The sequence below is a fragment of the Megalopta genalis genome, chromosome 1 (genome assembly GCF_051020955.1).
Source record: "Megalopta genalis isolate 19385.01 chromosome 1, iyMegGena1_principal, whole genome shotgun sequence".
In the NCBI taxonomy this organism is placed as follows: Eukaryota; Metazoa; Arthropoda; class Insecta; order Hymenoptera; family Halictidae; genus Megalopta; species Megalopta genalis.
The window spans coordinates 9,513,966-9,541,671 of NC_135013.1; the positions used below are offsets into that span (position 1 = coordinate 9,513,966).

Below are 27,706 nucleotides of genomic sequence, written 5' to 3' on the forward strand. Positions count from 1 at the left end.
ATGTAAGAAATTGTAGAAAAGTACAGTGAAAGAACAGACTAACACGTGACCCAGCGTAACCTTAATATGTATAATGTATCTAATCGTTCGCTCCCTACTAACAGATAAGACGTTGTCCAGAATGACAGAACGTTTAGTCTTCGGGTACCACTGATTCGGGTGACAATGTCAGGTTCCTCGGTGTTGCTACTCGTGGCGATTTGCCTCGCGTCCGGGGCCCACGGTAAGCACAACTTTTACGTCTAAAGAACCTTTCGGAAATTGGCCAACGCGGTTTCTTGCGTAAACGGGTCGAATTTTATGGTAGACGCAATTAAATAATAACAGGTGAGAAATGCGCAGCGGTCGTTGGAAGGGAAACTAAATAATAGATTCGTGGTCGGGTGTCAAAATGTCGGAGTACCAATGTCGATCGCGAAACGAGAACGAGAGGTGGGATTTAATTGAAGGGTACTCGTAAAGTGCTCGATTATAATACAATTAATTACAATATAATTATGATATAATAATATAATTATTATATAATTATAATATGTTATATATCATTTTATATAATATTATATAATTATACACATAAAATAATATATATAATTATAATATTATAATATGTATATATTATTAAAATATATTATAATATGTTATATATCATTTTATATAATATTATATAATTATACACATAAAATAATATATATAATTATAATATTATAATATGTATATATTATTATAATATATTATAGTGTAATATAATTTCGCAATGTTTAACAACCAAATTATTATATTTAATTGAAGACACTGCAAGTGCCAAGGTTACAAATTTGCTGCACCAATGGTAATTCCGCAGTTTAGAATGTTAGAGCAATTTCGTTTCGTAAGCAATCTTCTATAGCTACAATAGAATTTCTCCGTGAATTGATGTCAATATAAAAAATTGTGCGATGTATTTGAGACAAGGTATACACAAGCATGTTTTGCAATCAGTACCACATCGAATTATGAATCTATCAACCTCTCTTGATAGTATTTACCTAAATGAAAGTTCAATCACGAAGACACCGGGCCGACCCATTTCGGAACCGTAGAAATTCCGCAAACAAAACACGCATGGGTAATCTACGCGTTATCTGTCGACGTGCACGCTGTAGAATTTCTCGATTCCCAGTTACCTTGTATTATCTTTTAAACTCGACAAATACGCCTTAGCAGTCCGAGCTGAAACGTTTGTTGTTTCAGCTACCTGTCTTTACCGTGCGAAACTGCTGTTTCGACGTCGAACAGAACCTCCTCGAATCACTTTCTTAGCAATAAAAGACGACGCCTTTATAAATACCGGATATTAATTCCACAATTATATATTGTATATATTGTACAATTGTATTATTATGCAATATATATTGTACAATTGTATTATTATACAATATGCAGGTTGTCCCAAAAATGTCTCGCAATCCGAATGTGGCGGATCCTTCAGGTCATTTGAAGCAACTTTTTCCTTTAAAAAATGTTCTCCGAGGCACCATTAACGAGATATTAACGAAAAACAGTGACCAATGAGAAGCGAGCTCAGCTGGCGCGAGGCAACCGAGCCAACGGCGCCAGCGGTCGAGGCGGTCGAATCCCAGCTCAGCTGGCGCGAGGCGGCCGAGCCAATGAGCGGAACTGGGCTTCGCGCGCTGGTTGGCTGGGCCGCCTCGCGTCAGCCGTACTCGATTCTTATTGGTCACTGTTTTTCGTTAATAACTCGTTAACGGTGCCTCGTAGAAAATTTTTGTAAAGGAAGAAGTTACTTCAAATGATCCGAGGAACCCGCCATTTCCGGATTGCGAGACATTTTTGGGACACCCTGTATATTGTACAATTGTATTATACAATATATATTGTATGTATGGTATATAATTGTATATATATATATTGTATACTGCTCCGTAGTAATCAGAATTACTTATAATCATAATTCCTATGAAATTGTCAACATCTCGACCCTTTGAATCCATCACCGATTGCAAACGAGTTCCTTTCGTTTTCGTGTACAGTGTCTCGCTACCTCCGTGCTCCCGATCTCCCTCGCTGTTAATTAGCTCGACCCCCTTCCCCCATCATATTCATTCGGACATCGAGCACGTCTGTCCCCTCGTTTTCTCCGCGGACGATTCTGCACGCGGCAAGATAGACGTGTTTCGATGTTTGCACTTTCTTTGCAGTCTTCGCATACTGCATTTCGAAGAGCTAGTTGCTACTCAACCGTCACTTTTACTTAAACAGCGAAAATAGGATTCGGTCCTGGCGAGCAAGAATGGGGCTACGTGAAAGTAAGGTCGGACGCAAACATGTTCTGGTGGCTTTACTATACGACGGCGAACGTTTCCTCGTATTACGATAAGCCGCTGATCATCTGGCTGCAAGGCGGGCCGGGTGCATCGTCCACTTCCTACGGAAACTTCGAGGAACTCGGACCTCTTGATCTGAGCTTGAACCAGAGGAATCACACCTGGGTACGGTAACGACCTGATTACAACAACTTCTCCCCAATTAGCGCTCAGATCGCGCAGAAAAATGGACAATTCGGGAAGAAAAGATGCGATCACTCGAGCCTTGCGTCTCGTTTTTATAGTTACCGATTGTCAACAACTATTAGGGAGGATGTTAAAAAATTAAAAGAAATATAAAGTAGAAATAAAAAATAAAATCCCTTGCGGCTCGTTTTTATAGTCATTGATAAACGGTAACTGTGATATTATAATTATAATATGATAAATATAATATTAACCCCTTCCAAATTGTCCATTTTTGTGAGAAATCTGAGCGCGAATTAAGAAGAAATTATCGTACTCCTATAAAACGTGACTCTACGAGTGATATATCTCCTCTTCCCAAATTGTCCGTTTTTCTGTGCGCTATCCGAGCACGAATTAGGGGAAGATTACTGTGTAATGGGTAGCTAGTTTATTTAATTCGTCCAGACGGCGTTAAAACTATCTCGGAACAATGTTTACAAAATAAATGTTATGCACGCGTGAAAGGAATGCGGAGATCGCCCGATGAATAGAATAACAATGACCGATAAGTTTCGAAGTGTTTGTTTTCTTTATCGGCTATCGACATTGACGATCGATCGATGCTTCTGCAGGTGAAAGACTACAATGTCCTCTTCATCGACAATCCGGTCGGCACAGGCTTCAGCTACGTCACGGATCCATCCGCCTACACAACGACGAACGAACAGATCGCCAGCGATCTCGTGGAATGTATGAGAGGTTTCCTCAAGGTGCTGCCGAAATTCGCGAATGTCTCCACCTACATCACGACCGAGTCTTATGGAGGGAAAATGGGCGTGGACTTTGCTCTTGCTTGGTACAAGGTAACGTCGTGATATTATCTTAATTTATATTATATGTATTATATTATTATGTATTATATATATATATATATATTGTATTATATTATTATATACAGCGTGTCCCAAAAATGTCTCGCAATCCGGAAATGGTGGATTCCTTCGGTTATTTGAAGTAACTTTTTCATTTGCGAAAATTTTCTCCGAGGCTTCGTTTACGAGTTATTAACGAAAAACACTGACCAATAAGAGGCGAGCTCGGCTGGCGCGCGGCGGCCCAGCCAACGAGTGCGCGGAGCCCAGCTCCGCTCATTGGCTCGGCCGTCTCGCGCCAGCAGATCTCGCCTCTCATTGGTCACTGATTTTCGTTGATAACTCGTAAACGAAGCCGCGGTTTGCATTTTCGCTAAGGAGAAAGTTGCTTCAAATGATCTCAGGAACCCTCCATTTCCGGATTACGAGACATTTTTGGGACACCTCCCAGGAGTTATTCAGAAAACACGGTCGAAAAGTGCCGAACAGCGTATAGCGCTTGTCTTAAATGATTGCAAAGAGAACCAAGCGGCGCGATAGGGCTTGTTAAGATTGACAAACAAAAAAAAAGCAAAAAAAGAAAAGATAAGCAGCTATGCGATGTACGCGCGTCACTAGAGTTTGACGTGACACAAAATCTGAACAGCGCGTCGCGCTGCTTGGGACTCAAACGGTTAAATATAATATAATATATATATGTAATAATGTAATATAATATATATAATATATATATATATATATATATATATATATATATTATATTACATTATTACATATATATATTATATTATATTTTAATTTATCGTTATCCCATTGATCAAATAGAGAGTCGTGACAGTGCTGTTTCAAATAAACAGCAATAAAACAGAACAATAAAACAATTGCAACAGCTTTGCAATTGTTACGTGTTACTACGTTAACCCTTTCATGGGCACAATACGAATCTTCAACATGGCAGCACATTTCAACGGTTGGGAATATTTGAGCCTGATGTCCATATGCGTACTAAAAGCGGGTGGGAAGCTTAGTTCTCAGTGCCTATGAAAGGGTTAAGTGCCGAAAATCGACCACGAAAATATCGAATAAATCCAAATAATTCAATTATTTGAACGACATTCGAACACTTTTGCATTCGAAACATCCTGGTACGCGATTTACTTTAGTCAAATATATTACAATAAATATGAGTTTTGGAAATTACTCGACAGATATTGTTGACCGTAAATTAAAATCGTATCTCCGTTGAAAATACAGGCACAACAGGCGGGAACCATTAAGAGCAATTTGAAGGGTGTCTCCCTCATCGACTCCTGGATCGACCCCATCGGATCTGTGATGGAATGGGCGCCATTTTTGTATGCGACGGTAACGTGTTCCGAATGTTCTTAATCCTCTTGTCTCATCGAAAGCATCGTCGTTGTTAATCGTACAAAGTTTAAAGCATAGCAATCGAACGAACCCACTGCTAAATCGCATCAAGTTATCGGAACACCTTTTTCGTTAAACGTGTCAGCGTCCATCTCTGTAAACAGGATCCTACGACATGTTTCTGACTCTGAATAGAAATGCACGCTTGAGGATTTACTTGCCACGTAGATTAACCGTTTGGCTGCTGACGTATCTTCTCGGACATATGCCAAAACTGCGGCACTAATTGCGCCTGTATGGGAAAAAATGCAAAACACTTTTCATACAATAAACTCACTTGTATCGCTTCGCAACGACAAAAATTAAAAAATACCACTTATTTACATAAATTTGTTTTAATTAGTTTAGTGAATAAAATTGGTAATAAGCACAAATTCTAATGATTTAGAGCAGCGTTATTACGCTCTCCGCAGTCTTGGCATTAAAAAAAAAAAACAGGAACGCTATCGTGCTCTTCGCATTTTTGGCACAACATAAGAAGAGCGCGATAGCGCTCCTCAGCAGTCAAACGGTTAAGCAACGTGCTCTCGATGGAAACGAAAACAATTTCACAGGGGATGGTCGACACGGAGGGTTACAAAACGATCGACAAAGCGGCGCAAGCAACAAAGAATGCCGTGAACGCCGAGCTCTGGTTCCAGGCAACCAGCCTCTGGAGTGCCGCCGAGCGCGTGATTCTGCAAACCACCAGTAACATCGACTTCTACAATATCTTGACGAAGAAACAGCCCGGCTTCATGAGAGATTCTTCCGCAGTGAGATATTCGTCGGAGCCTGCTCTTATGAGAGGTGATAAAATGCACTGCAAACAAAAAGAAAAAACAAGTACACGTATGTACTTCGAACCGTCGTTGCACGATGGTGTTCTATTGAAACATTTTAGGAGACTTGATAAGCACCTATGACTTCGATCTGAACTATTTGATGAACGGTCCAGTGAAGCGATCACTTAATTTGACGGTGGAGCACAGCACTCAGTCCGATACGGTGTTCTACAAGCTGCAAGAGGACTTCATGAAGCCTGTCGTCGATAAAGGTATTGTCGAGCACGATTAGAAACTCGACCTTTTCATTTGCTAGAAATAACGAACGACGAACGCTGGAATTTCTTCGCAGTGGAGCTTCTGCTGAACCAAACGAACCTGAAGGTGGACGTGATCACTGGACAGCTTGATCTAATCGTGGACACTCCAGGTTAAATTTGCGGAATTTCTATCTTTCTTGCGGGTCGGGCGTCAGCATTTTTAATCGATGTAACGTTTCAGGTACGGTCAACTGGGTCGAGAACATGAAATGGAAGTACTCCAACATATGGCTGAAGGCACGTAGACAACCTTTGGTCGTGCAAGACGTGATCGAAGGATACGTGAAGTCATATGGAAACTTGGCCATGTACTGGGTCAATCGTGCCGGACACATGGTAACGATTATCTCTTTGTTTTCTACAAATTTTAACGAAGTAACGAACGCAAGCTATTGTTTATCCTCTCTGTCTTCCAGGTGCCCAAAGATAATCCAGCCGCAATGGCGCAGATCTTGAAGAGATTTGCTAATTAATATTTGTAATTACACTTTTGATCTTTCAGAATGTGTTTTTTTATCCCTAAACCATAATAAATTCAAGCAATTAGTTTTCTAAGAAGAAAATCATTGCCAGATTTCTTTAAAATTATCCTTCCTTTCGAAGATTCATCTTCGCACGTAGCAAAACAGAAGACTATCAAATTTTATGGATTTATAGCACAAACAAGTCGGTGAAATTTAATACACTGGATAAGATATATATAATATAAATAAATAATATGAATATAATTATATATATATATATATATATATATATATATAATATAAACAAATAATATAAATATAATTATATATATATAATATAAATAAAATATATATATATATTATATTAGACTGGATAAGATGGACTAAGACCGTCTGTTCTTTCGCACAACGCACAATAAAATGATCAAAGAAAGAAAGGCATTTCCAGCATAATCCAGTTCGATGCAATCTAAGAAGAAACTTTTTATTTTCCATAAAGATCCGGAATTCACTGATCATCGCGCTACCACATTTATGCATTTATGGTAAAACTATATAATAACGCAAATATCGCAAACACCGACTTCTTGAAACGATTAAAAGCGAGAGAATAAATATAATTAAAACCTTGACCGAATATATTTTTATTTTTCACGAAGATCCACGGTTCAACGATCATTATATACTAGCTGTCCCGTAAACGACACAATATTTAATTACATTCCCAAAAAAGGGAACCTTCGACTCGGGGCCCGTTAACTTTGCGCGTCGTGTAGAACGCGCGGTCCTCGTTGTTTCCGCGAAACACGCCGTTTTACGAGGACCGTCGGTTTATTTTTCGCGATCTAGTCGATCCGCGAGGATCAATGGCGGCGGAACGATTCGACGGTGGTCTGCGGCCGCGCTGAATTTTCCCACACTCGTAAAACGGCGCAGAAGCAACAATCCGAAAAACCGTGGCCCGCAGACGGCCGCCGATTTTGTCAATAAGGAACGATTGTTTAGATTCGGCCGGATACGAGGCAGTAAAACCGAACGATCCGCAAACAAGACCGCCTGCGCCGACGAGGCATTTCGCTCGCGAAGAGCGAGAAGGCTTCTGCGGTTCCAACGGGCTCGTAAATAAAACTACTAGCGAGAAACTTTCTTCGACGTCGTAGAAAAAAAAAGGAAAGAAAAAAACGTGTCGCGCCGGTTTTCCAAGCGCGCGTTGTTTTCAATTCTTTTGCCGCTCGAACGATGCCGATCGAACTGTATATTCGCTATTTCCCATAATTGAATTGAATTCCATAATCGATCTCTCGAACGATTTAATGTCAACCATTCGCGCTCGAAGAAATTCCTCAAATCACCTGCCAGCGACGTAATTATTCGCGAGGTGCGAAGTAATTTTCTCAATAAAATGTAAAATGATATTAGGCTGGAAATAAAAAGCGAAAGTCGTTCGTTTCGATCAAACAAACAGGTCCGCGCTTTTCTTTGAGCTTCCAATGCGAACGAACGTTTATTGTAAAAATTCACTAGCCGATCGAATTTATTTCGAGATATTTCGAGTTTAATTCCGAGCAGAGCTGGTGTTCTCGCAAACGCTGGAACACCTCGATAGATTTACAATTCAACGGTCGGTAGACATTTCATATAATTCCGGTACGAAGCTCTGTAATCTAATCGTTGCAATAAAAATATTATGTTTCAAGTATCCGGTACACGAGCGGCAACGCTGCTGCCAGACGAGAGGGCCTGAGTTTTAAAAGAAAATTATTTTTACCATCTGCTCGACCTTCTGTGAATGTTTTTCTAAGTTGTGCCGGACGAAATGATTTAAGGAACGCGAAACAGGAGCGCAGGATCCACTCGTGGAAGACCCGTGTTTTCGGAGAACATTCCGAGGACGTTCCTAAGTGCCCCCGTCCAAACAGAGGCGGACGACGACTAATCCGCCGGTTCCTTCCGCCGCAGATCCACGCAGATGATTTGTTTCTTATTATTCCAAGATGACGCCCGGCCACGAATCGGCAGAGGCAGAAACGGCGCGCAAACAAATATCGGCTTCTTCCCTTAATCTTCCTCCTGTTCGCGCACATCAAAAGCTTCGAATGCCTGTCCGCGTTCAAAGGCTGAACGCGAATGAATTTTAAACGAGCCTGGCACGCACCGATCGCCGTTAATGCGCGATGCTCGATCTCTGCTCGATTCAAAGAAGCTTCGAAAAAAGGTCGAGAAAAACTCGATGGCAAATAAACCGAAACGCGGGATTTCCCGCGCGTCGTTCGCGTGCGAGCGCGCCAGTCGGAAAATCGTTCGCAACGGAACGAAAGCATTATCGACCATTGTGACAATATACAGAAGGTGTCTCAAAATTATGCCACATCCGGGAAATGAGGGATTCCTGAGGTGATTCGAAGTAACTTTTTCCTTGGCGCAAATGCGATCTGCCGTTTCGTTCGCGAGTTATTAACGAAAAACAGTGACCAATTAAAGAGGCGAGATCAGCTGGCGCGAGGCGCTCATTGGCTCAGCCGCCTCGCGCCAGCCGCCAATGCTAGGCGAGCTCACCTCTCATTGGTCAGTATTTTTTGTTAATAACTCGTAAACGAAGCCGTGGATTGCATTTTCGCTGAGGAAAAAGTTGCTTCATATAACCTCGGGAATCCCTTAATTGCCGAAAGTGCCATAATTTTGGGGCACACTCCAAAAAATAAAGGAAAAGAAACCAATTGAAACGAGCACAGTCCTCGAAATTCGTGTTGAAATTACTGTACACGTAACTTGTCTGTATGACAACGATAGAGATTATAATAATTAATGGAAGCTGTTTGCCCAACGTTGGGCGCCATTGTTCACTTCATTGATACGATTCCTGCGATTGTACGCGACTGAACGCGAGAAAGAGGTCTAATTACCAGGACTCGACTTTTCGCGTCTCCGCCGAGAATCGGATCTCGCCTTTCTCCAGAATCCGGTGCTTCCGCAGGGTAGTTCGACGTTCCTCGAAAATCGGGGAAGGGTGGCGGCGTCCGCGGGGAAGGGCAGGTCGAAGAGGAAGACAAGAGCGGTTCCGAGAAGCGGTACGGTTTCGGTATAATTACCGCAGCTTTGTTTACGTATCGGTTCGTTTACTGCCGGCGTGGGTGTTAGGACAGCATATGTGTAAACAGCAATAAAACACGCACCACCGGCCCCGTATAGGTAACCGCCTCCCTCTAACACGCAAACGAGAGTTCTCCGGGAAACCGGGATGGGCGGAGCTGGACCGTCCTCCGGATCAGCCGTGTCAAATTAAACACCCTTCGTTAAAGAATTGCCCCTGCTAGCCGCAAATCGTGCTCGGAGATCAGTTCCCCGTGCTGCCGGCCGCGAACTAGCCCGGAGGAGGTTTCAGTCTCGCCGCCGGAAACGGTCGAAGCATCGTCGACGATGGGTGCAGCTTCTCTCCGAAAGGACTGATAGCTTTGTTCTGACGTTTCGACGAATCTGTCCCGCTGAACGGTTGCCTCGACGCTTGTCCGTTGTTTCACCGCGATGAGGCGATAAAGTTGCCTGAAACGAAGCGGACGCGTCAGCATCGACCCTTGTTCCTTGAAACTGTGTTCGACGAGAGTTCGCTGATCTGTCGGTTCTATCATGTATTAAATATACGGTGTGACACAGTGTGCTACGACCGTTGATTATCGCACCGTGCAGTGGGACATGGACGCGAAACGAACAGGTGTCATTGTCTCGATAGAACTCGAGGAACCATAAACTACTAATCGTTGCAGCAGCTCGAAACTGATACGCGTGTTCGAATAGAAGAGTTTCAGCCAGAACAGCGAGAAGGTACATAAATATTGAATCTACGATCACTTTGAAATGGAGCCAAGCAGTAGCTACCAAGATTACCCGTGCAACATCCCCAAGGCCTATGGTTGCGATCTGCGAAGAAATTACGAACCGTGGAATCCCGAGGAGATCTTCCCAACCATGTGCCCCCTGCCGAGTTACTATAGCCTGGTGCCGGACATGCTCAACGCGAGGACCCTGCCTTTCTCCTGGAACCTCCCTCTGATAAGATACAAGCCGCAACCGCGGTACGAGAAGCCGCCGTACTCTTACATCGCTCTGATCGCCATGGCCATTAATTCGTCGCCCAAGCAGAGGCTCACCCTGTCCGGGATTTACAGATTCATCATGGACAGATTCCCCTATTACAGAGAGAACCGGCAAGGCTGGCAGAACAGCATCAGGCACAACCTCAGCTTGAACGACTGCTTCGTGAAGATACCGAGGGACAAGGTCGTCGGGGAGGACACCGAGGAGGATCAGGCTGGGAAGGGTAGCTACTGGACCCTGGATCCGTCAGCCAGCGAAATGTTCGAACACGGGAACTACAGGAGGAGGAGGATGAGGAAACAGAGAGGATTCGCGCAGGACAAGCAGGAACAAGATCGTGCCAACGTTCCGGTAAATGAAGATGATTGCTCGGTGAACGACGCGTACCCGATAACTAGACAGCGGATTTCGATGCATTTGTCATAAAAATGACAATTGCGGTAAAAAAGACTGTGAAGAGATTGAAAGAATTTAAGGATATTGTTATACAAGTTTCAACTTGGTACGATTATTGAAAGAGGAAAGATATTTGCGTCTAACTTATGTTTCTTGCAATTAATTTGGATAATTTTTATTTTACGTAAAGATCCGCAGTGTGCCGATCGCAGAGAGCGTGTGCTCGTTTAAACAATGCGACAGCATCCGACTGTCTCGGATATTTAGAATCGTAGAAAATGATTAGAATGGTCGACTCAGGAAGTGCGGGAAGTAAAAATATTCGTTGAAGATAAAGCTGTAGGTACTTTCTAAACGAACAAAAATATGTGAGCATATTAAAGTGCTTGCGTTTAAGTTCCAGCCGTTAATCGCATTGAAATTCTTGACTTTCCTTGAAAAAGATAAGCTGAAAGTAATTATCGAATATTTATCTCTTTGAAAAGTAGTCTCTGATTTAGAAATATTATAGAAATAATATAGAAATATTCATTGATTCTATAAATTTCGATGGACGTAATCTAACTATAACTACGCTTTGGTGTTACAGATTTCGCCGGAACAACTTCCTAATTCGAAGAGGCGGGAGAAGAAGAGGGAATATAAAATAGTGAGTGCGAAGGATGACGAAGAAGAAGCACAGACCACGAAAGTGAAATACACAGATACCCAAGGACACTGCGTAAAATCAATGATGTTCACTATCGAGAATATCTTACGGAAATCTACGCACGAATCTGCCATTTAGCTACTCACGCCTGACGAATCGTGTTCTCAATTTTCGCTATTTTTAAAGTCACGAACATTTGTTGTTTCCTGTAAATTGTTTTCAAATGTAAACGAACTGAAACGAATTACTAGTGCGTCGTGAGAAAATTTCAACCATTTACAAAATATGTACTTAATTTATAAAACTTGCATTTGTTTTTTTACACATCGTACTGTAAAGAAGAATTCAAATGTGCCGAATAATTCGGCCTACGCCTCTATTTTCGCCTTTATTACTTTGACTAATATATGGTAATTGAGAAACTACGAACACATTTTCGGGGGTTCAGAAATGTTCAGGAAACTCGCTCGTATCTATATCATGCAAGGAGAGCTTATTTATTGTTAAAAATGAGGAGAACGGATGATTCTCGTCAGTATTCTTATACGGTACAATGTTAAATTCAGCACGAATCGTCTGCTCCGTAAAATAAAAAATAGCGTCATTACACGTAGTAGGAAAACGCTGAAACTGGTAGATAAAGTTACCAACAGTTGAGAGTTTGGCTGAAGTCACATTTTGCCGCTAAACTCACTTCAACGAAGGTTCGGACATTTTGTCACATGAGGCGTTACTATCGCTGGTGTAATCTACTCTGTCGACTTCATTTGGCTAGCAGTTTGAACAATTTGCCATTTATCAATTGGCGCTGAAGAAGAGGCATTACTATTGCCTAAACACCAATTGGTTCGTTCCGAATTTTATATTGTGTCCAATTGTATCTTATTGTCCTCTATGTTTGCGGTAATAAGTAAACTTTTTTTAAATGATATAGATACAGGAGAGTCTCTTGAACATTTTCGTATCCTGAATATATTCCTTTCCCCACTAAGTTAATAAATTTCGTGCTATTTTCCGCAGACACATTTTTCCTTCCAACAAGAATCATTTGTAGATGCAATTGTCAACAAATATTGAAATTTCTTTTTATGTTATCAACAATGAACAGGTTTTGTAATGCAAAAAGTATCCAACATGTTCTGAATCAAGATAGTGCCGGATAATAAAAAATGCACTGCGATGAAAATAAAACAACTTTAAGACCCGTCGCAATCTAATTGTTCAACTTAGAGCTTCTCAATGACTTCCGAATATTTCGGCAATACATTTAAAAAATAAAATAATATAAATAAAATAAAAATCTTTCGATGTCGATAAAACTTAAAGGAAACATCAAGACACAAAAATTATTTTCTTAACGTTCCTTTTATTGATTATAAAATTCTTTTTATTTTACACATTGGACGTCGGTGTATAAAGTTCAAAATTCTGTTTAACTGTTATTTTGAGTTATCATACAGTATATACAAAATTATGAATTAACTATCGCACATCGAAGGAAGACATTTGTATATATAAATTAGAATTATTTCAATAAACTTGTGCTGTTGTGCAAAAATAAAAGTGTTCAAATGTCAATTATATATAAAAATAAAATTTAGTCAATGCTGTTGCAATGGAAAACAATTTTTAACCTTACTTCGCAAGTTTCTTAAAAACTGCAACTAATAATATTAAAGAAATAACAATAAACGCATTATAGTTTGCTATATATATATTAATACATAACAATATATATTAATATATATATATTTAATATAGACATATAATTTCTTAAAAAGAAATTACAGTAAACGTTTAATACAAACTACATACAATATTATTAAGTTTAGTACGAACGTATATATTCCCGATCATAGACAAAGCTGTCTTTTTTTAGCACCTTAATAGTTCACTTAAAGGATTTGTCCGTCCTCGATCTCAAGAAAACATAGTTTTACGAAATGACATGTGGATTTGATTTAATAAAGTAAATAAATTTTAATTTGGTATACTGTTATCTCGTAAAGAAATAGAATGTATTCTAAGAAATGCATCGAGTTTCTTTGAAGATAATGAATAACATTAAGCGATTGGATTTCTTCTCATTAAGTCTAAGTCAGATTCCATCATATCTTTTACAAGGCCCTAGAATGAAAAAGTTGAATGATAAGTTCATATCTTGTAGCCATACAGATATAAATAAGATAAATAGATACCTCAAATGTAACTGTAGGTTTCCAACCTATTTTTTCTTTTGCTTTAGTAGCATCGCCGAGTAGAACATCCTAGATAAAAAAGAAAGTCAATATCATTTATGTGAGCGCCTATCACACATAATTACTTTCTAGTAAATGACTGATACGTACTACTTCTGTTGGACGGAAATACTTGGGATTTATTTTAACTAATACTTCTCCCGTTTGTGCATCCTGTCCTGTCTCATTTACACCTTCACCTTCCCACTTAATTGTGCGACCTACATATTGAAAAGCTGCTTCCACAAATTCTCTAACGCTATGTGTTTCTCCTGTTGCTATCACATAATCATCTGGAGCTGGCTGTTGCAACATCAGCCACATTGCCTACAAAAGTATATACAACATACTGCTTTAAAATCTTGCAGGTCATCAATTTATATATGAGTAATTGTTACCTGAACATAATCTTTTGCATGACCCCAGTCTCTTTTGGCATCTAAATTTCCCAATTCAAGCACATCTTGCAGTCCTAACTGTATTTTTGCTATCGATCTAGTTACTTTTCTTGTAACAAAATTCTCTCCTCTTCGAGGACTTTCATGATTAAATAATATTCCATTACATGCAAACATATTGTATGCTTCTCTATAGTTAACTATGATCCAGAAACTGTACAATTTTGCACAAGCTGAAGTTTTAAAGATTTTAATGACTCTATAATGAAGATAATGTACTAATATAATAAAATAATAAAACATTAAATAGTTACCATAAGGGGAACGTGGATAAAATGGTGTTTTCTCATTCTGTGGTACCTCTACCACTCTGCCATAAAGCTCGGATGTTGAAGCATGATAAAATTTCACAGATTTTTCTAAACCACAGGTACGTATTGCATCCAACAATCGAACTGTTCCTACTGCGTCTACTTCAGCAGTATATTCGCTTACTTCAAAACTTACCTATAGAAAAGTATTATTATACTGTAAGTAGGTGATTAATTGTTTCAAAGTTTAAAATTTGAAAATGTGACGTTTACCATAACATGACTTTGTGCAGCTAAATTATAAATTTCTGTTGGCTGTACAGAACTAATCACTTTAACTAAACTACTAGAATCTGTCATATCACCGTAATGTAACTTCATTTTACCCTGGCGATGACATTTTGGATCTGAATAAAGATGTTGAATACGAGCTGTATTAAAAGAACTGGCTCGTCTAATGATGCCATGTACATCGTATCCTTTTTCTAGTAAAAATTCTGCTAAATAAGAACCATCCTAAAAGAAATACACAAAATTAATTTAACTTGCATTTTATGAGTATGTCATCACATTCATCGAAATAATTCTATCCACGTGGCAAAAATAGTTTATCTGAAACACGACTAATATCAAAAAAAGTATGAACTGTCAACCTTACTTGTCCGGTAATTCCCGTAATTAATGCTACACGTCTTTCATCGCCGGTTGCCATTTCAACAGATACCCGAAAAAAAAATAGTTTTCCTTTATATTCTCCTGAGAATTGTCAAGTTGTACGAATGTGTAACACCTAATAAGGCAACACTTTTTACAATTGATTTGTTTACCATTCATTCGGGCGTTATCTTGCAACTTCGGGCAAACACCTGCCAAAGGAAGTACTACATATACATAACTATTACAAGAGAAACTTTAAAAAACTTCGTTTTGAATTATTAGTACACACAGAAAGACAATAGCAGATATAATATTCGATTTATCATTTTAAAATCATTAAACACACACTTCTACCGTTTCAATGATGCTTAATAATTATTTATTTATTCTATTAATGAAACTACATTGACTGTTGTTTTTTACTCGTTTAATATACAAAATATAATATAATTTGTAATAATTCCAAATCCAATTCTGATTTATTATACTGAAAAGTTTACTTAAAATTTGAGAAGAAAATACACACATGTATTGTTACATTCATGTAGGAAAGAAACAAGTAATACATCCGTCCATACATACGTAGATATACGAATGTATGTACCTACATGTATGTAGGTATGAACTAGCCAATCATTTGCGTAAGTAAGAAGGAAGTCGTATTTATGTGTGTGTAGAAAGAGTAATTTTGTGCATTGCCATCGTCGCCGCAAAGTGTAGTGTCATTCGCAGTGAAAAGTTCTGAGTTTATAATTACTAAAGAAAAATTTGATAAACATGGCTCTTCTAAGTGAAAATCCAAATCGATCCTTGCCTGATTATGAGACACAAGTTGCAAAAATGAAGAGTTTTAGTCCATATGCGGACAATGGAGGGTAAATTTCATATATAACCTCAAACTCTTAACGATAATATTTAAAATATAAAGAAATTTAAATACTTTATATTGTTAATAGTCAAATTTATTCTTTTTCTTTCTAATTACAGAAGTGTCATAGCTCTCGCAGGAGATGATTTTTGTGTAATTGCAGCGGACACACGTCTTAGCGCAGGATTTTCTATTTACACGCGAGAACAACAAAAATTATTTACTTTATCAAAAACAACTGTTTTAGGATGTTCTGGATGTTGGTGTGATACACTGACTCTGACCCGTCTTTTGTCTGCTCGTATGCAGGTAAATTTCAAAATATACCTAATTTTAAGAATAATTCTTATATATGCAGGAATAATATTTTTTAGCATTATACCATTTATGTATTTATGATATTCAAGAGTTATTGAATTATTCATTAATATTTTTATTTCGTTTAACATAGATGTACATGCATGAACACCAAAAGGAAATGACAACACCAGCAGTAGCACAAATGTTATCAACAATGTTATATTACAAACGCTTCTTTCCATATTATGTTAGTAATATTATTGGCGGAGTAGATCATGAAGGTAAAGGTTGCGTATACAGTTATGATCCAGTTGGACATTGCGAAGTAACTAAGTATAGAGCGGGTGGCTCTGCTGGTGCACTTTTGCAACCTCTTCTTGATAATCAGGTATAATAAATATGTTATGAGAACATATGTTTTATCGACTACATTTCAATCCACTAATTGCATTGTATACCTTGCAGGTTGGATTTAAAAATCAGGAAGGTGTTGAACCTGTTCCTTTAACCGAGGAAAGAGCAGTTTCAATAATAAAAGATGTTTTTATATCAGCTGCAGAAAGAGACATTTATACAGGTGATTCTATAAGTATCAAAGTTATAACAAAGGATGGCGTAAAGGAGTCAAGTTTTGAATTGAGAAGAGATTAATTAAATAAGATAAAAATAATGTATTGTCAGGTTTCTATACGAATAAAAGTAATACTAAACGATGTAATTAATGTTTATTTAGTCATTTCTTTTATATATGTACAAGCTACTATATGATGTATGATGAAATATTGCTACATTATAAATTAATACTTTAATTTCTATGGAAATATATCGATGTAAGATGCTTACGAATGCATATGTCTATATATAAATTCTATCTTTTAACCATTATAAAATTGATCACTGATCTATATGTATATACATAGCAACAACCTTATAACGTTATTTGTGTTAATACAATGTTATTTAGCCTACCTGAATCGACATTCAAGAAGATGAAATAATAAATCTGTTTCATAATAGAATCAATGGCGTGTATTTAAAAATATAACAAAATGGCATATAAAGATAAATTAACAGTTTCGTCGATAGTTTCAGTATTAGTTGCTTGTAATTTTCACACAATAGAAATCCTACAATTTTTTTACAGTTCTGTTTAGGAAACAATGCATAAAGGTATAAAGTTAAAATTTTTTTCCCCCCCCGAGATTCACTTTTTTGTCCCGGGGGTTGTTACTGGTTTACCACGATCTTTTCCACGTAATTTTATTCCTAATACTCGCTCAATTTTACCAATTACCATCTGGTTGGGTATACCACGACCTGCTTCATAGTCATTGATAACTTGTGCCTTCTCATTTACTTTCTATATAACAATTGAAGATGTATGGATATATATATCCATGAATATAAATATGAAAACATGCAAATAAATATAAATAAATAATAATACTTACTGTTGCAAGATCTTTTTGAGACATTCCTTTACTCTGTCGTCCCTGTTGTATTAATTTACCCAGATCAAGTGGAATTTTGTCATGTTTCAATTCTTCAGTCTCTCTGTCTAACTTTGCAGTGTTTTTAGTTGTTACATGTTGTCTGTTTGCTCCTCCACCCCCTACAAAAAAAATAATGTATTTTTAGTTTCTTTTGATCAAACAAAGATACTCTGCTTAATATTTTTATTATTACATATTGCGTCTTATTATCTGCTATCTTTGTATATACACTGTTGCATTAGTTGTCATTGCTACATCTAAACAGTATATTACGTAGAAATGAAGTCTTTGCAAACCAAACAGTACTCCATGCTACGAATTTTATAATTTTTAAAAACTCTTAAAAATATTGTACCTACATTTTGCTTGTGTTTCAACCGCAAAACCTTGACGACGTGCAGCATTCACCGCCTGTAAATAAACACAATTATACAATCGTGTCGTTACTGTATGTCGCGGAAGAAATACGCTGAAATTTCAGTCAAATAATGTTACCTGTTCTGATTTAAGTACCGATGCCTTTGGAGGACGTTTACGCAGAGTAATTGGAGCCGTGTCCCAGTCTGACATGCTGCAAGAGTCTGATATAACAGCAACACTCAACAATTATATTATCGACGTAGCACGTATGTAAAGCATGTAACTACTGTGCGATATTATACTTGCTATGAATCTTCCAGTAAGTTCTCTCTACGTTCCAAAAAGCACGATCTAATGTGCGACCTAAAATCGACCCGTACCGAAATTGTCCAATTTCGCGGACACTTTTGAAAGAGTCTCACAAATTTGCCAAACTATTCTATGTTCGTAAATATTCCTTTCGGTACTATTACATTTCAATTTTCATAATACTTTTTGTTTTTTCTCATACGAAACAATACATTGTACGCTATACATACATAATTACAAATGGATTTTTACATTCTACTAATCCATGTCACGCGACCGCGACATTCAAAATGCACATAAATACACATATTATTTTAAACTTACGTCTAAATTTTGTACAGGTAGTGAATCAAATATGGAATATTTGTTGTCAGATTGATCATGAAATTGCTTTTATTAAAATGGATTTTTCGACATGAACAAAGAACTCATACAAGAGATCCAAAAATATGTAACAAACATATGTATTCACATAAAATTTTAACGATTTCGGTAGACTACACACAAGATTCTATTTACATACATATTTTATTCCTAATTGCGATGCGACATAACAAATACGAAAAATTTATTCATAAATATTAAAAATTTGTAAAACTTACATATTTAATTTTAATGTGATTAATTTTATAATGACTTTTACAACCAATTTTTACATTTGAATAAGGTTAATATTAATTGTAATCAAAAGTTAATCTAACAAACTTCCTTTTCTTTTAATCTATTGTATTAACATATAATTCAACAACTACGTCGCTAATGATATGATACTTCATCTTCATACAGTTTGTTTTCTCATGTCATGCAAGCATGGTGATCGGTTAAGTTGCTCTTTGTACATCGTACATATTTTGCATAGTAGTAATTCAAAACGCAGACGTCTTTGAAGAATTTTAAACCAATGCGAGATGTCTTTAATTAGTACACTTTGGAAATGTACATTTGGCCCCCGGCTCTTTACAGTTTATGAAATAACGTGGTTCAGTCGTTTGGTCGACGTAAGTGTAAATAGTAGTATGAGATTTATTACAGTTGTTGCATTAAGGTTATACCCCTTGTAATTTATTTCAGAAGTCATACGAGCCAAAGAGCTTAGAACGATGGAGCGATCACATTGTAGTTTGTGTAGGTATTTTTACAGAATTACAATATATCAATCTAATTAAACATCGTTTAGTACTAGACTAGTTTAATCATATACTAAGCTGCTAACATCAATTATGAGGTCACAAGTGACAGTTGCAATGTACAAGTTTGTTTGAAATTTAATTCATTCATAAATCGTTTATATTAGTAAACATTAATCTAAGTAATTTAGAAATAATTATAGCACATGTCAACCTTATTAAATTTATTTGTTTACAGTTTGCAGCAATTTGGTCCATAAGTCTGTACACAATACCATTAGTTGCCACCTTTTTTTACCAACGGAGTAATCCTTTAATAGATAATGTGTATCTACTATGCAAATTTGCAGCTGGAGCTGGTATAATTTTAATTGCATCATTGGTAGCACGAGGTTGCTCCAGAGCAAATAATCCAGTATATTTAAAATTTTTAAAGACATTAAATGATGCAAATGCACGTTATAATGCAGAAACTAAACAGGAACTGCATAAATATGAATTTGAATTTTGGGCATGGCCTGTAGATTTCAAAATTGCAGATGTAGAAGGGTAAATTATTTAATTTACTGCAACAATAGTTCAATAAACTTTTTGTAATGCTGACAAATTTTCAGGGATGAACCGCGTGAAAAACTAACATTAGAAAAAATTGCCGCATCCAGTGGTCGTGTAAAAAGGCAAACCAATAAAGAATTTATATTCACATTACCCTGTAAATTATTATCATATATTGTAGCTCATACTATTACTCTTAAAATGATATATACTGGAAGTTTATCAATTATTAACTGTGCTTTTCGTAAGTTGTACAATATAATATGACATATGTTTTTACGTTACCATTTTTTAAGAATGTATATTGCCATCGTAGGTTCTACACTTTTACAAGGACGAATAGATTTAATAAAGCAAGGCGGGGAAAGATACAAATTATTAAGTGCAGATAACAATGAAATCGACACTATGTTGATTGACAGACGAAACAAGTAATATATACATATATATATATATATCAATAATTTCTATTCTAAAATTCTATTTCACAAGAAATTAATTTGGAATAATTCGTTTTATACCTGCAGAACAAGAAAAGGGAACACATTGGTAATTACATGTGAGGGAAATTGTAGTTTTTACGAGACTGGTGTTACATCAACCCCATTAAAAAAGGGATATTCTGTATTAGGATGGAATCATCCAGGGTTTGGTAGCAGTTCTGTAAGTGTTATTTCTGCAAATAAGTATTTTGCATTTCATTCATCATAATGCTCCGATGAGAAGAATTGCTGTTACTCTTATACACCAATATTGCAAAGGTGAAATTTTGGCAATGTTGCAGTTAATCTCATTCCTATATGTATATTAACTATAATTGAAGTAATGGCAAAACTTCTCCTTCGGCTATACTATGATTAGAAAATTGTAACAGTAAGATATGAAAATAACTACAAAGGGTGCCCCATATCCTCGGCAAGAAGAAAATGCTATCGATTGTGTAATGCGTTTTGCAATCGAACACTTAAGGTTTCCCGAGGAACAAATTATTGTTTATGGCTGGAGTATTGGCGGTTACACTGCCACTTGGGCTGCAATGAACTATCCTTCTATTCAAAGTCTAGTAAGATTGTAATTCTTATCATAAAAAATATAAAATATTTCGAAAATAATTGTTTTGAAATGTTGCAACACATGTTCTAGGTATTAGATGCAACATTTGACGACATACTTCCGCTAGCCATTATGACAATGTCCTCAATGTTAGAAGGTTTAGTACGAAGTATTATCAGGGATTATTTTAATCTGAATATAGCGGAACAATTAATCAGGTGCATACATTAAAGCATTCTATTAAAATGTTTTCTTTAATAATATGTACGAATATTCTGTTTCTTTACAGATACAATGGCCCTGTATTGCTTATACGAAGAACAGAAGATGAAGTACTATGCACACCTAGTAATACTTTAGCGGGCAATCGTGGCAACATGTTGCTTGCAAAACTTTTGATAAAACGCTATCCGCAACTTTTCTCAGAGAATTCACTATATGGAATGCTTTTAACACGATTTTTGTCAGCCGATGTTTCTACTAGAAGTAAACAAATATTAACATATTTACAATTCAAATTACTATTTGTGTGCGAAAATGTAATATGATGCTTTTGAATTTGTTTCAGAATCAATAATTGATGCGGTAAAAGTTGACGAAAAGCAGTGCTTAGAATTAATTGCGCAAGACATAGAAAAAGCTGGCGGTATTGTACATTATCCTTCTACTCTCGGACAAGACTGTACTTGTAAAATAAAACAACAACTCGTACTGTTTCTTGTACGTATAAAAATAAATTTTATATTCATCGATACATATTATTCTATATATTTGGTATTTTAGGCAACAGTGTACATGAAAGACCAACCATCATCGCATTGTTTGCCATTAGCCGTGGATTTGTTTCAGCCCGGATGGCATCCAACATCTACGATACTCGCGAAATAACGAAATAAAGTTCCGTGATATTATAATTGTGTAATTATTAGGAACTTCGTTCAAAGTTCTAATTTGTATGGTAGGTGACACTTTCAAGAGTTACAATAATGTAGGGCTTGAGGTTTTAAATTAATTATGAAATAATCTTATTTACACTGTTTCTTTGAACACTTAATAAACATTCGCGGAACTCACAGAACTGTCAATGCATTTGATTTTGTTTTTACTGTTGAATGTTATTTATTATGTATGAATTTTAAACTATTTTCCATATTCCAAATGCATAAGTAATTTCTACATTTACTTTCGACGTTCTAGTCTAATTTTGATATACGTGGTTTAAACATTTTTGTAACTTCACTGATAAATGTGATCAAAATACGTGTTGCACTTATATTACCAGATTTTGTTTTGACAATTTATTACAATGTGACATTTAGTGATACGTCAATAAAATAATCTTATTTTCCAAACTTTTGTAACTAAATTGAATCTATTGATGTATAGGTGTTATGTGAACAATTGTTGTAAAATACAAAATTCGCACTGAACACTTAATCATTAATAATCTGTATACATTGCATGATATATGATCATTTCCTTTCATAAGGTTGTATAAAACCACGTCTGTTTTACAACTTGCAAAATATTTAACAATAAATAGGTATATCTTATATTAATGTTTTGCAAACCAATGTATCTTAATATTTATTATGTATCCTGCGTGCGATTTAAGACATTTCGAAGCGAATCTTTTGAGTCCTGGCACAAATCCACTGCTTTTTTCTTGTTTTGTATTGGTTTATCCAGAAATAATTTTAACGTGTTTCGGGTATCTTCCAAAAAATAGTCCTTATGAATCACCTGCTCCAATGCTTTGAAACAACCATCTAAGTCCCAATCAATTTTTCCACTTTGTTTGTTTTCACTCTGAAATGAATGACATATTTGAGTTTTATTTGTATTACAAATATATGGACAAATTAATGGTACATCAATTCTGTAATGATACTCACTTTAATTAAATCTAGGCTAACCAGTAATGTATTATTCCAAATAGATATCTGATTATTTTCCTTCGCACAAGAACATAACATTGCATACAAAGAATCTGTTAAAATTTGTGCTTTTATTCTGACATCAACATAGCCAGATGCACATAAGGATGATATTTTCATAACCATTCTTGTGAGTTCTTCAATGAACTTTTGTTCCGGAGATGTATCAGAATTTTCCGATAACTCCTAAAACATAGAAATATTTTTAAAAATCATAAATATGCTACTAAATAACTCAAATATTATAACTCCTTACTTTGGCATGATCTATAAAATCTTGTGCAATTTCACCTTGTAATAATAATAATTTGTCATATGATGGTGATTTTAAGAATTGTGGTACAGTTACTTTTGGTATATTAATATTATCTGGTGTTTCATTGCCATTTTCAATTGCATCCTCCTTTTCTTCCTCATCATCTTCATTTTCTTCACTGGCACTGTCACTATTCTCATCTTGATCTTCATCATCTTCATCACATGTTTCATCATCTTGAAACGAGCCCAATGCCGAAAGTCTTTTAGAATTAGTAAGCGATTTCATCAGTACATATTGTCCTCTTTCTCCGAACGAATTTCCGTCCAATTTTAGACTTGTTAATCGATCCTTATCAGCCATAGCAATAGCTATTGGTTCAGCACCTTCAGACCGAATTTCATTATAGCTCAAATTGACTTCCTCTAATAAAGGATGGTTACCCTCAATTCCTAATGCTTCTGCAAGAACTATGCATCCTTGTGTTTTGAGCAAACAATCTCCTAAATTAAGCTGTATTAAATTTTTAAAATTCGGTAATGCTTTAGCGAGAGCACATGCTCCCTTCACACAGACTGTATTATCATTTAAATTTAAAATCCTCAGCCCTAAATTTGTTGATAATCCACATGCAAGTGCTGCTATGCCTTCATGATAAATACCGTTTTGAGGCATTACAATTTCCTCTAAACTAGTTAATTTCTGAAACACTGCTGCTAATGCTTTTGCGCCCTCATTTTCTAATCTGTTTCTACCTGCTACAAATACTTTCAACGCCAAAGGAGGTTCTCCTACAATTAAGAGTAAATTATTAACTCTTTTTAGTTTGTATAATATATCAAATCAATGAAGTAGCTTACCTGCTTTACAGCTATTTTCATAGCAATCAGATAATGCTTTCGCTAACAAACTACCACCAGACGTTCCTAGCCCATTGTTATTTAGTCGTAATTCGCGAAGAGTATAACATGTATTGGATGTCAAAAACGAGGCTAATCCTTTTACTCCGATTGGTCCAAAAGCATTGTCACTTAAATCTAATTCGATTAGACGAGTTCCAGCAGTACATAGACTCGAGCCAAGGTACTCGATGGCTTTTGGTATTTCTGATTTCAAGCGACCAGTAAACATATCCTTCCAGTGTGCACATTTTAGAAAAGAACCTTTTTCCTCTAATATCTGAGCCACAGCTTTAGCAGCAAGCGGCCCCAAAGTGTTGCCTTCTAAATCCAAAATTTCCAATTTCGGGCATTCTCGTATTGCTTTCACAACATCCACCGCTAGCAAATAAAAAAGAAATTAAGGTTCGATTCAAAAAGCCTTGCAGCTTATTGAAATCGGATTTTATAGACATACTAGGAAATGAAACATTAAAGAATGTAAATTTTTTTCAATTCCTTACCATCTTCTTCAGAATCAAGCTTGAGCCCTTTCTTCGCAAAACACACACCGGAATACTTTTGTGCAACCTTCTCCAATTGACTTCCAAGCTCACTTAAATTAAACGGAATCATATTTCACTTTAGTTACACTTAACTGCACTACGCAACGATGAACTTTTTCTTCGTATTTCTTCGGTATCTATAATTTAGAGGAAACAGTACTATAAATATTAATCTTTTTTAGCAGCAGATAACAGCCACCATCGAAGGTCATTCGTAATGTGTTATTGCAAATTGCATCGAGATCGCGTCACGCACGCGGTAACGTACGCGGGAAAAGTTTACCAACTGTTGAGGAAGAAATATGTATTATGCGATATGTATGTACAATATGTATAGCAATCTATGTACATGCATACATAGACACATAAACATGTCTAGTTAATATTATAATACAATACTAATGTCCAAAGTTGTGTCTCTTGGTTCCGGTGGGTCTTGTGTCTCCGACAAGCGACGTACACAGTAGAAATGGCGTGATTAATCACTAACCGTGATTTACGATTGAGATCGCAGAATCACAATCAAGGATGTGATTCAACTTTATTCATAATCGTGATCCTAACTTTCTTGTTTTGACTGAATTACATTTATGATTCCATTACATGGTTCATTCGTGGACCTAAGAATATAAGGACGGAGTATATACCTTGACTTTAGACAAGAGGGGACATGCATTTCGGTTGTTGCGTGTACTATGTACATACATTAATCCTCAAGTTTTGCAAACCTCTTCGGCCGCAATGCGCTCCGTTAGCGAAAATAGGAGTAGAAATTATTCTGATTGGCTGATGATTCAATGCTAAGACAGGAATCGCTGCGGATTCGATGCGTATTAAAATGGTGAGGATGCTTGCGAAGGCTAGGGCGGTAGAAAAATCGTGCAAAACCTGACGTACAATACTACTGCACATACAACAGTAAATTTGGCCTAATTGACGCACAGAGAGTAAACAAAAATGGATAATTTGAGAATAGGAGATGTGATTATTCGAGCCTTGCAGCCCATTTTTATAGTTTTTGACAGTCGCTGACTATAAAAACAAGCCGCATAGCTCGAATAATTGTATCTCCTCTTCCCAAATTGTCCATTTCTTTTTACAAGCTAAGGGACAGGGTAGTTGTTCAATAATCTATTCCTACACGCGAGTAATTCAATTACACCGCCTTTTCCATCACCTCAACGTTCAACGCTTTAGTCGAAGATCTAGACCGGAAGTTCACCTGCATCCACGAACTCTACGAGGTCACTAGGAGGAGTGGCTTCTCATCACGAGGAGGTTGCTGCTTTAAAGACCCGAAAGGAAGCCAGAACGAAGCCGGAATTTGCTATGGCTCTCTTTCTAACAACGACGACTTACAAAATAAATGCGCTCTCTAGCTAGCTAGCACATACCCACACACACTCATTCGCTCGCATATGTCAAGTACTATTGCGGACCAAAAGTGGATCAAAGTCTCCGATCCACGGGGACCAAAATGAATCAGAGCAGAAGGCACTGTAGTAGGCATTGTAGTAGGAAGAAGTAAACGAAAGTTGGAGAGGAGCAGCAATAGCAGCAGCAAAAGAAGACAGCAGTAGGAGGAAGGAAGCAACAGTAAGAAGTTTCTATATCTCGGACATCAAGTCCGATTTAAGATTTTAATCGAAAATATTAATTACCATTTGGGAAAGATTTGGAAATTATTGGAAACCATTTGGAAATTCGCGTTGAAATTAGAGATACGATTTTGCCATATAACTATTAATAATAATTTTGCCGAATGTTAAGTAAATTTAGATTCGAATTAAAAAGAAAATTAAACTTTGATAGTTGTTTAATTAATTCAGTAATTTCACGCACTAAATTTCCTTGAAAATTATATTATATCTTAATTCTTAACAATTGAATTTATAATAATTTCACTTTTGGAAGTGCTTTCCTGAAATGCGACTAATTCCCGCACTAAACGAGTACCGACTAATTGAGCAACGACTTTGAGCCGAGCGAGCAACCGAAGGATACCCCCACCTCTGACTTTGACGATCGACGGCGATCGATAATTTCGATTATTTGCAATTATTTAATATTCGCGATAATTTATTTTGCAATAATGCTATCGGGTGCCCGAAAAATTATTTCATCACTTAAATTGTTCATGAAAGGTACTAACAAGATTTAATTAACATGAGACTTGCATAAATCGATCAAATTGTTTAAGTTATTATATCGAATTGCTTTCGTTAATAAATTTATTATTTCCCACTTCTTAATATTTACAACAAATAGATTTAATTGCAGACAGTAATGAGCGAGGAAGGAGCAATTATTTAAGACAGGGTTCTATAAAATAGGGGGCAATCGTTGAGTCGGTATAACCTATAGCTGTCATGAACATTATTTTGGAAGCAATTAAAACTAAAATAGAAACGATTAGGAACAATTGAAAAACAATTGTTTACAATATTCTCCAATGAGACAGTACAACTTCTACTTATTGAATTGTAATAACGGGTTTATACTTTCGATTAACTTCGCGTGTATCGTCGGGATCATGTGATGATTTTTAGACACTTTCTCGAAAAGTAGAAACAAGCAATTAATAGTAATTATAGAACAATAATCATGATTTAAAAAACAATTCTTTGGTAGGTCATATGTTTTATTATATATTATTATTTTATATATTATTTCAAAAATTTCATATTATTAAAATTCTCTAACCTTTTGTGAAAGTTGCCCCGATAGAAGTTTTTGAAAATTTCTTAAAAACTACGAAGAAACAATTAAAAGCTATTACAGATCAACAATAGGCAAATAAAGAGCAATTGTTTAAGCCATCGCACATTGAGTTAGAGCAATTTTTTGAATATTTAAACCAATTGATATTTGGTAGCCATGAATGGCACGTGCTCCTAGTTCCTTACATATTTGTTGATTGAAAA

General features: G+C 36.5%; 7 protein-coding genes across 9 annotated transcripts; 4 read left to right on the plus strand and 3 right to left on the minus strand.

The window, feature by feature from the left end:
- The first annotated feature begins 82 nt into the window (after positions 1 to 82).
- On the plus strand, positions 83 to 6,439 carry LOC117228788 (retinoid-inducible serine carboxypeptidase). Its single transcript, XM_033484778.2, has 9 exons — positions 83 to 223; positions 2,260 to 2,489; positions 3,125 to 3,355; positions 4,619 to 4,729; positions 5,347 to 5,581; positions 5,676 to 5,828; positions 5,909 to 5,986; positions 6,058 to 6,212; positions 6,293 to 6,439. Exons 1-9 carry the CDS (start codon positions 166 to 168, stop codon positions 6,347 to 6,349), a joined length of 1,308 nt encoding a protein of 435 aa, XP_033340669.2. The 5' UTR covers positions 83 to 165; the 3' UTR covers positions 6,350 to 6,439.
- Positions 6,440 to 9,584: 3,145 nt separating this feature from the next.
- LOC117228830 (forkhead box protein C2-A) lies at positions 9,585 to 12,406 on the plus strand. Its single transcript, XM_033484837.2, has 2 exons — positions 9,585 to 10,783; positions 11,418 to 12,406. The coding sequence occupies exons 1-2, from the start codon at positions 10,193 to 10,195 to the stop codon at positions 11,613 to 11,615; spliced, it is 789 nt and encodes a 262-aa protein (XP_033340728.1). The 5' UTR covers positions 9,585 to 10,192; the 3' UTR covers positions 11,616 to 12,406.
- A 417-nt stretch (positions 12,407 to 12,823) lies between these two features.
- On the minus strand, positions 12,824 to 15,693 carry Gmd (GDP-mannose 4,6 dehydratase). Of its 3 annotated transcripts, none has more exons than XM_076520758.1 (8): positions 15,607 to 15,693; positions 15,082 to 15,289; positions 14,697 to 14,939; positions 14,427 to 14,619; positions 14,113 to 14,345; positions 13,826 to 14,041; positions 13,676 to 13,744; positions 12,824 to 13,604 (listed from the first exon to the last, which is right to left on the minus strand). In XM_076520758.1, the coding sequence occupies exons 2-8, from the start codon at positions 15,133 to 15,135 to the stop codon at positions 13,542 to 13,544; spliced, it is 1,071 nt and encodes a 356-aa protein (XP_076376873.1). In that variant the 5' UTR covers positions 15,136 to 15,289; positions 15,607 to 15,693; the 3' UTR covers positions 12,824 to 13,541. The 3 variants fall into 3 exon arrangements, with proteins under 3 accessions (XP_076376873.1, XP_076376871.1, XP_076376879.1); XM_076520756.1 differs by lacking the exon at positions 15,607 to 15,693 and adding an exon at positions 15,370 to 15,514; XM_076520764.1 differs by lacking the exon at positions 15,607 to 15,693 and adding an exon at positions 15,370 to 15,511 and having other exon boundaries at positions 15,077 to 15,289.
- Positions 15,694 to 15,754: 61 nt separating this feature from the next.
- Positions 15,755 to 16,966, plus strand: Prosbeta6 (proteasome beta6 subunit). The gene is made up of 4 exons (XM_033484653.2): positions 15,755 to 15,955; positions 16,068 to 16,257; positions 16,400 to 16,636; positions 16,714 to 16,966. Exons 1-4 carry the CDS (start codon positions 15,858 to 15,860, stop codon positions 16,897 to 16,899), a joined length of 711 nt encoding a protein of 236 aa, XP_033340544.1. The 5' UTR covers positions 15,755 to 15,857; the 3' UTR covers positions 16,900 to 16,966.
- A 288-nt stretch (positions 16,967 to 17,254) lies between these two features.
- On the minus strand, positions 17,255 to 18,378 carry mbf1 (multiprotein bridging factor 1). The gene is made up of 4 exons (XM_033484654.2): positions 18,237 to 18,378; positions 18,101 to 18,152; positions 17,700 to 17,860; positions 17,255 to 17,608 (listed from the first exon to the last, which is right to left on the minus strand). The coding sequence occupies exons 1-4, from the start codon at positions 18,309 to 18,311 to the stop codon at positions 17,453 to 17,455; spliced, it is 444 nt and encodes a 147-aa protein (XP_033340545.1). The 5' UTR covers positions 18,312 to 18,378; the 3' UTR covers positions 17,255 to 17,452.
- Positions 18,229 to 22,497, plus strand: LOC117228706 (phosphatidylserine lipase ABHD16A). The gene is made up of 12 exons (XM_033484651.2): positions 18,229 to 18,367; positions 19,273 to 19,408; positions 19,482 to 19,535; positions 19,776 to 20,086; positions 20,152 to 20,336; positions 20,409 to 20,523; positions 20,620 to 20,755; positions 20,991 to 21,155; positions 21,236 to 21,363; positions 21,435 to 21,631; positions 21,714 to 21,865; positions 21,929 to 22,497. Exons 2-12 carry the CDS (start codon positions 19,319 to 19,321, stop codon positions 22,031 to 22,033), a joined length of 1,638 nt encoding a protein of 545 aa, XP_033340542.1. The 5' UTR covers positions 18,229 to 18,367; positions 19,273 to 19,318; the 3' UTR covers positions 22,034 to 22,497.
- RanGAP (Ran GTPase activating protein) lies at positions 21,860 to 25,040 on the minus strand. Its single transcript, XM_033484650.2, has 5 exons — positions 24,741 to 25,040; positions 24,199 to 24,618; positions 23,339 to 24,129; positions 23,041 to 23,268; positions 21,860 to 22,954 (listed from the first exon to the last, which is right to left on the minus strand). Exons 1-5 carry the CDS (start codon positions 24,850 to 24,852, stop codon positions 22,736 to 22,738), a joined length of 1,770 nt encoding a protein of 589 aa, XP_033340541.2. The 5' UTR covers positions 24,853 to 25,040; the 3' UTR covers positions 21,860 to 22,735.
- Between the last annotated feature and the right edge of the window lie 2,666 nt (positions 25,041 to 27,706).

Excerpts from the sequence above, each read along its gene's own strand:
- Gmd (XM_076520758.1), bottom strand. The coding sequence starts at position 15,135 with ATGGCAACCGGCGATGAAAGACGTGTAGCATTAATTACGGGAATTACC. Across the intron at positions 14,346-14,426 it reads TTATCCACGTTCCCCTTATG|CTTGTGCAAAATTGTACAGT; the intron begins GTAACTATTTAA and ends TTAAAACTTCAG. Across the intron at positions 13,745-13,825 it reads ATTTCCGTCCAACAGAAGTA|GATGTTCTACTCGGCGATGC; the intron begins GTACGTATCAGT and ends TTTTTTATCTAG.
- LOC117228830 (XM_033484837.2), top strand. The coding sequence starts at position 10,193 with ATGGAGCCAAGCAGTAGCTACCAAGATTACCCGTGCAACATCCCCAAG. Across the intron at positions 10,784-11,417 it reads AAGATCGTGCCAACGTTCCG|ATTTCGCCGGAACAACTTCC; the intron begins GTAAATGAAGAT and ends TTGGTGTTACAG.
- LOC117228706 (XM_033484651.2), top strand. The coding sequence starts at position 19,319 with ATGTCTTTAATTAGTACACTTTGGAAATGTACATTTGGCCCCCGGCTC. Across the intron at positions 20,756-20,990 it reads CAGGGTTTGGTAGCAGTTCT|GGTGCCCCATATCCTCGGCA; the intron begins GTAAGTGTTATT and ends ATAACTACAAAG. Across the intron at positions 21,632-21,713 it reads AGCCGATGTTTCTACTAGAA|AATCAATAATTGATGCGGTA; the intron begins GTAAACAAATAT and ends AATTTGTTTCAG.
- mbf1 (XM_033484654.2), bottom strand. The coding sequence starts at position 18,311 with ATGTCAGACTGGGACACGGCTCCAATTACTCTGCGTAAACGTCCTCCA. Across the intron at positions 17,861-18,100 it reads GGTTGAAACACAAGCAAAAT|GGGGTGGAGGAGCAAACAGA; the intron begins GTAGGTACAATA and ends TTTTTTTTGTAG. Across the intron at positions 17,609-17,699 it reads CTCAAAAAGATCTTGCAACA|AAAGTAAATGAGAAGGCACA; the intron begins GTAAGTATTATT and ends ATTGTTATATAG.
- LOC117228788 (XM_033484778.2), top strand. The coding sequence starts at position 166 with ATGTCAGGTTCCTCGGTGTTGCTACTCGTGGCGATTTGCCTCGCGTCC. Across the intron at positions 3,356-4,618 it reads TTGCTCTTGCTTGGTACAAG|GCACAACAGGCGGGAACCAT; the intron begins GTAACGTCGTGA and ends TTGAAAATACAG. Across the intron at positions 5,987-6,057 it reads TCTAATCGTGGACACTCCAG|GTACGGTCAACTGGGTCGAG; the intron begins GTTAAATTTGCG and ends GTAACGTTTCAG.
- RanGAP (XM_033484650.2), bottom strand. The coding sequence starts at position 24,852 with ATGATTCCGTTTAATTTAAGTGAGCTTGGAAGTCAATTGGAGAAGGTT. Across the intron at positions 24,130-24,198 it reads TGAAAATAGCTGTAAAGCAG|GAGAACCTCCTTTGGCGTTG; the intron begins GTAAGCTACTTC and ends TCTTAATTGTAG. Across the intron at positions 22,955-23,040 it reads TTAGCCTAGATTTAATTAAA|AGTGAAAACAAACAAAGTGG; the intron begins GTGAGTATCATT and ends CATTCATTTCAG.
- Prosbeta6 (XM_033484653.2), top strand. The coding sequence starts at position 15,858 with ATGGCTCTTCTAAGTGAAAATCCAAATCGATCCTTGCCTGATTATGAG. Across the intron at positions 15,956-16,067 it reads CCATATGCGGACAATGGAGG|AAGTGTCATAGCTCTCGCAG; the intron begins GTAAATTTCATA and ends TTCTAATTACAG. Across the intron at positions 16,637-16,713 it reads AACCTCTTCTTGATAATCAG|GTTGGATTTAAAAATCAGGA; the intron begins GTATAATAAATA and ends TATACCTTGCAG.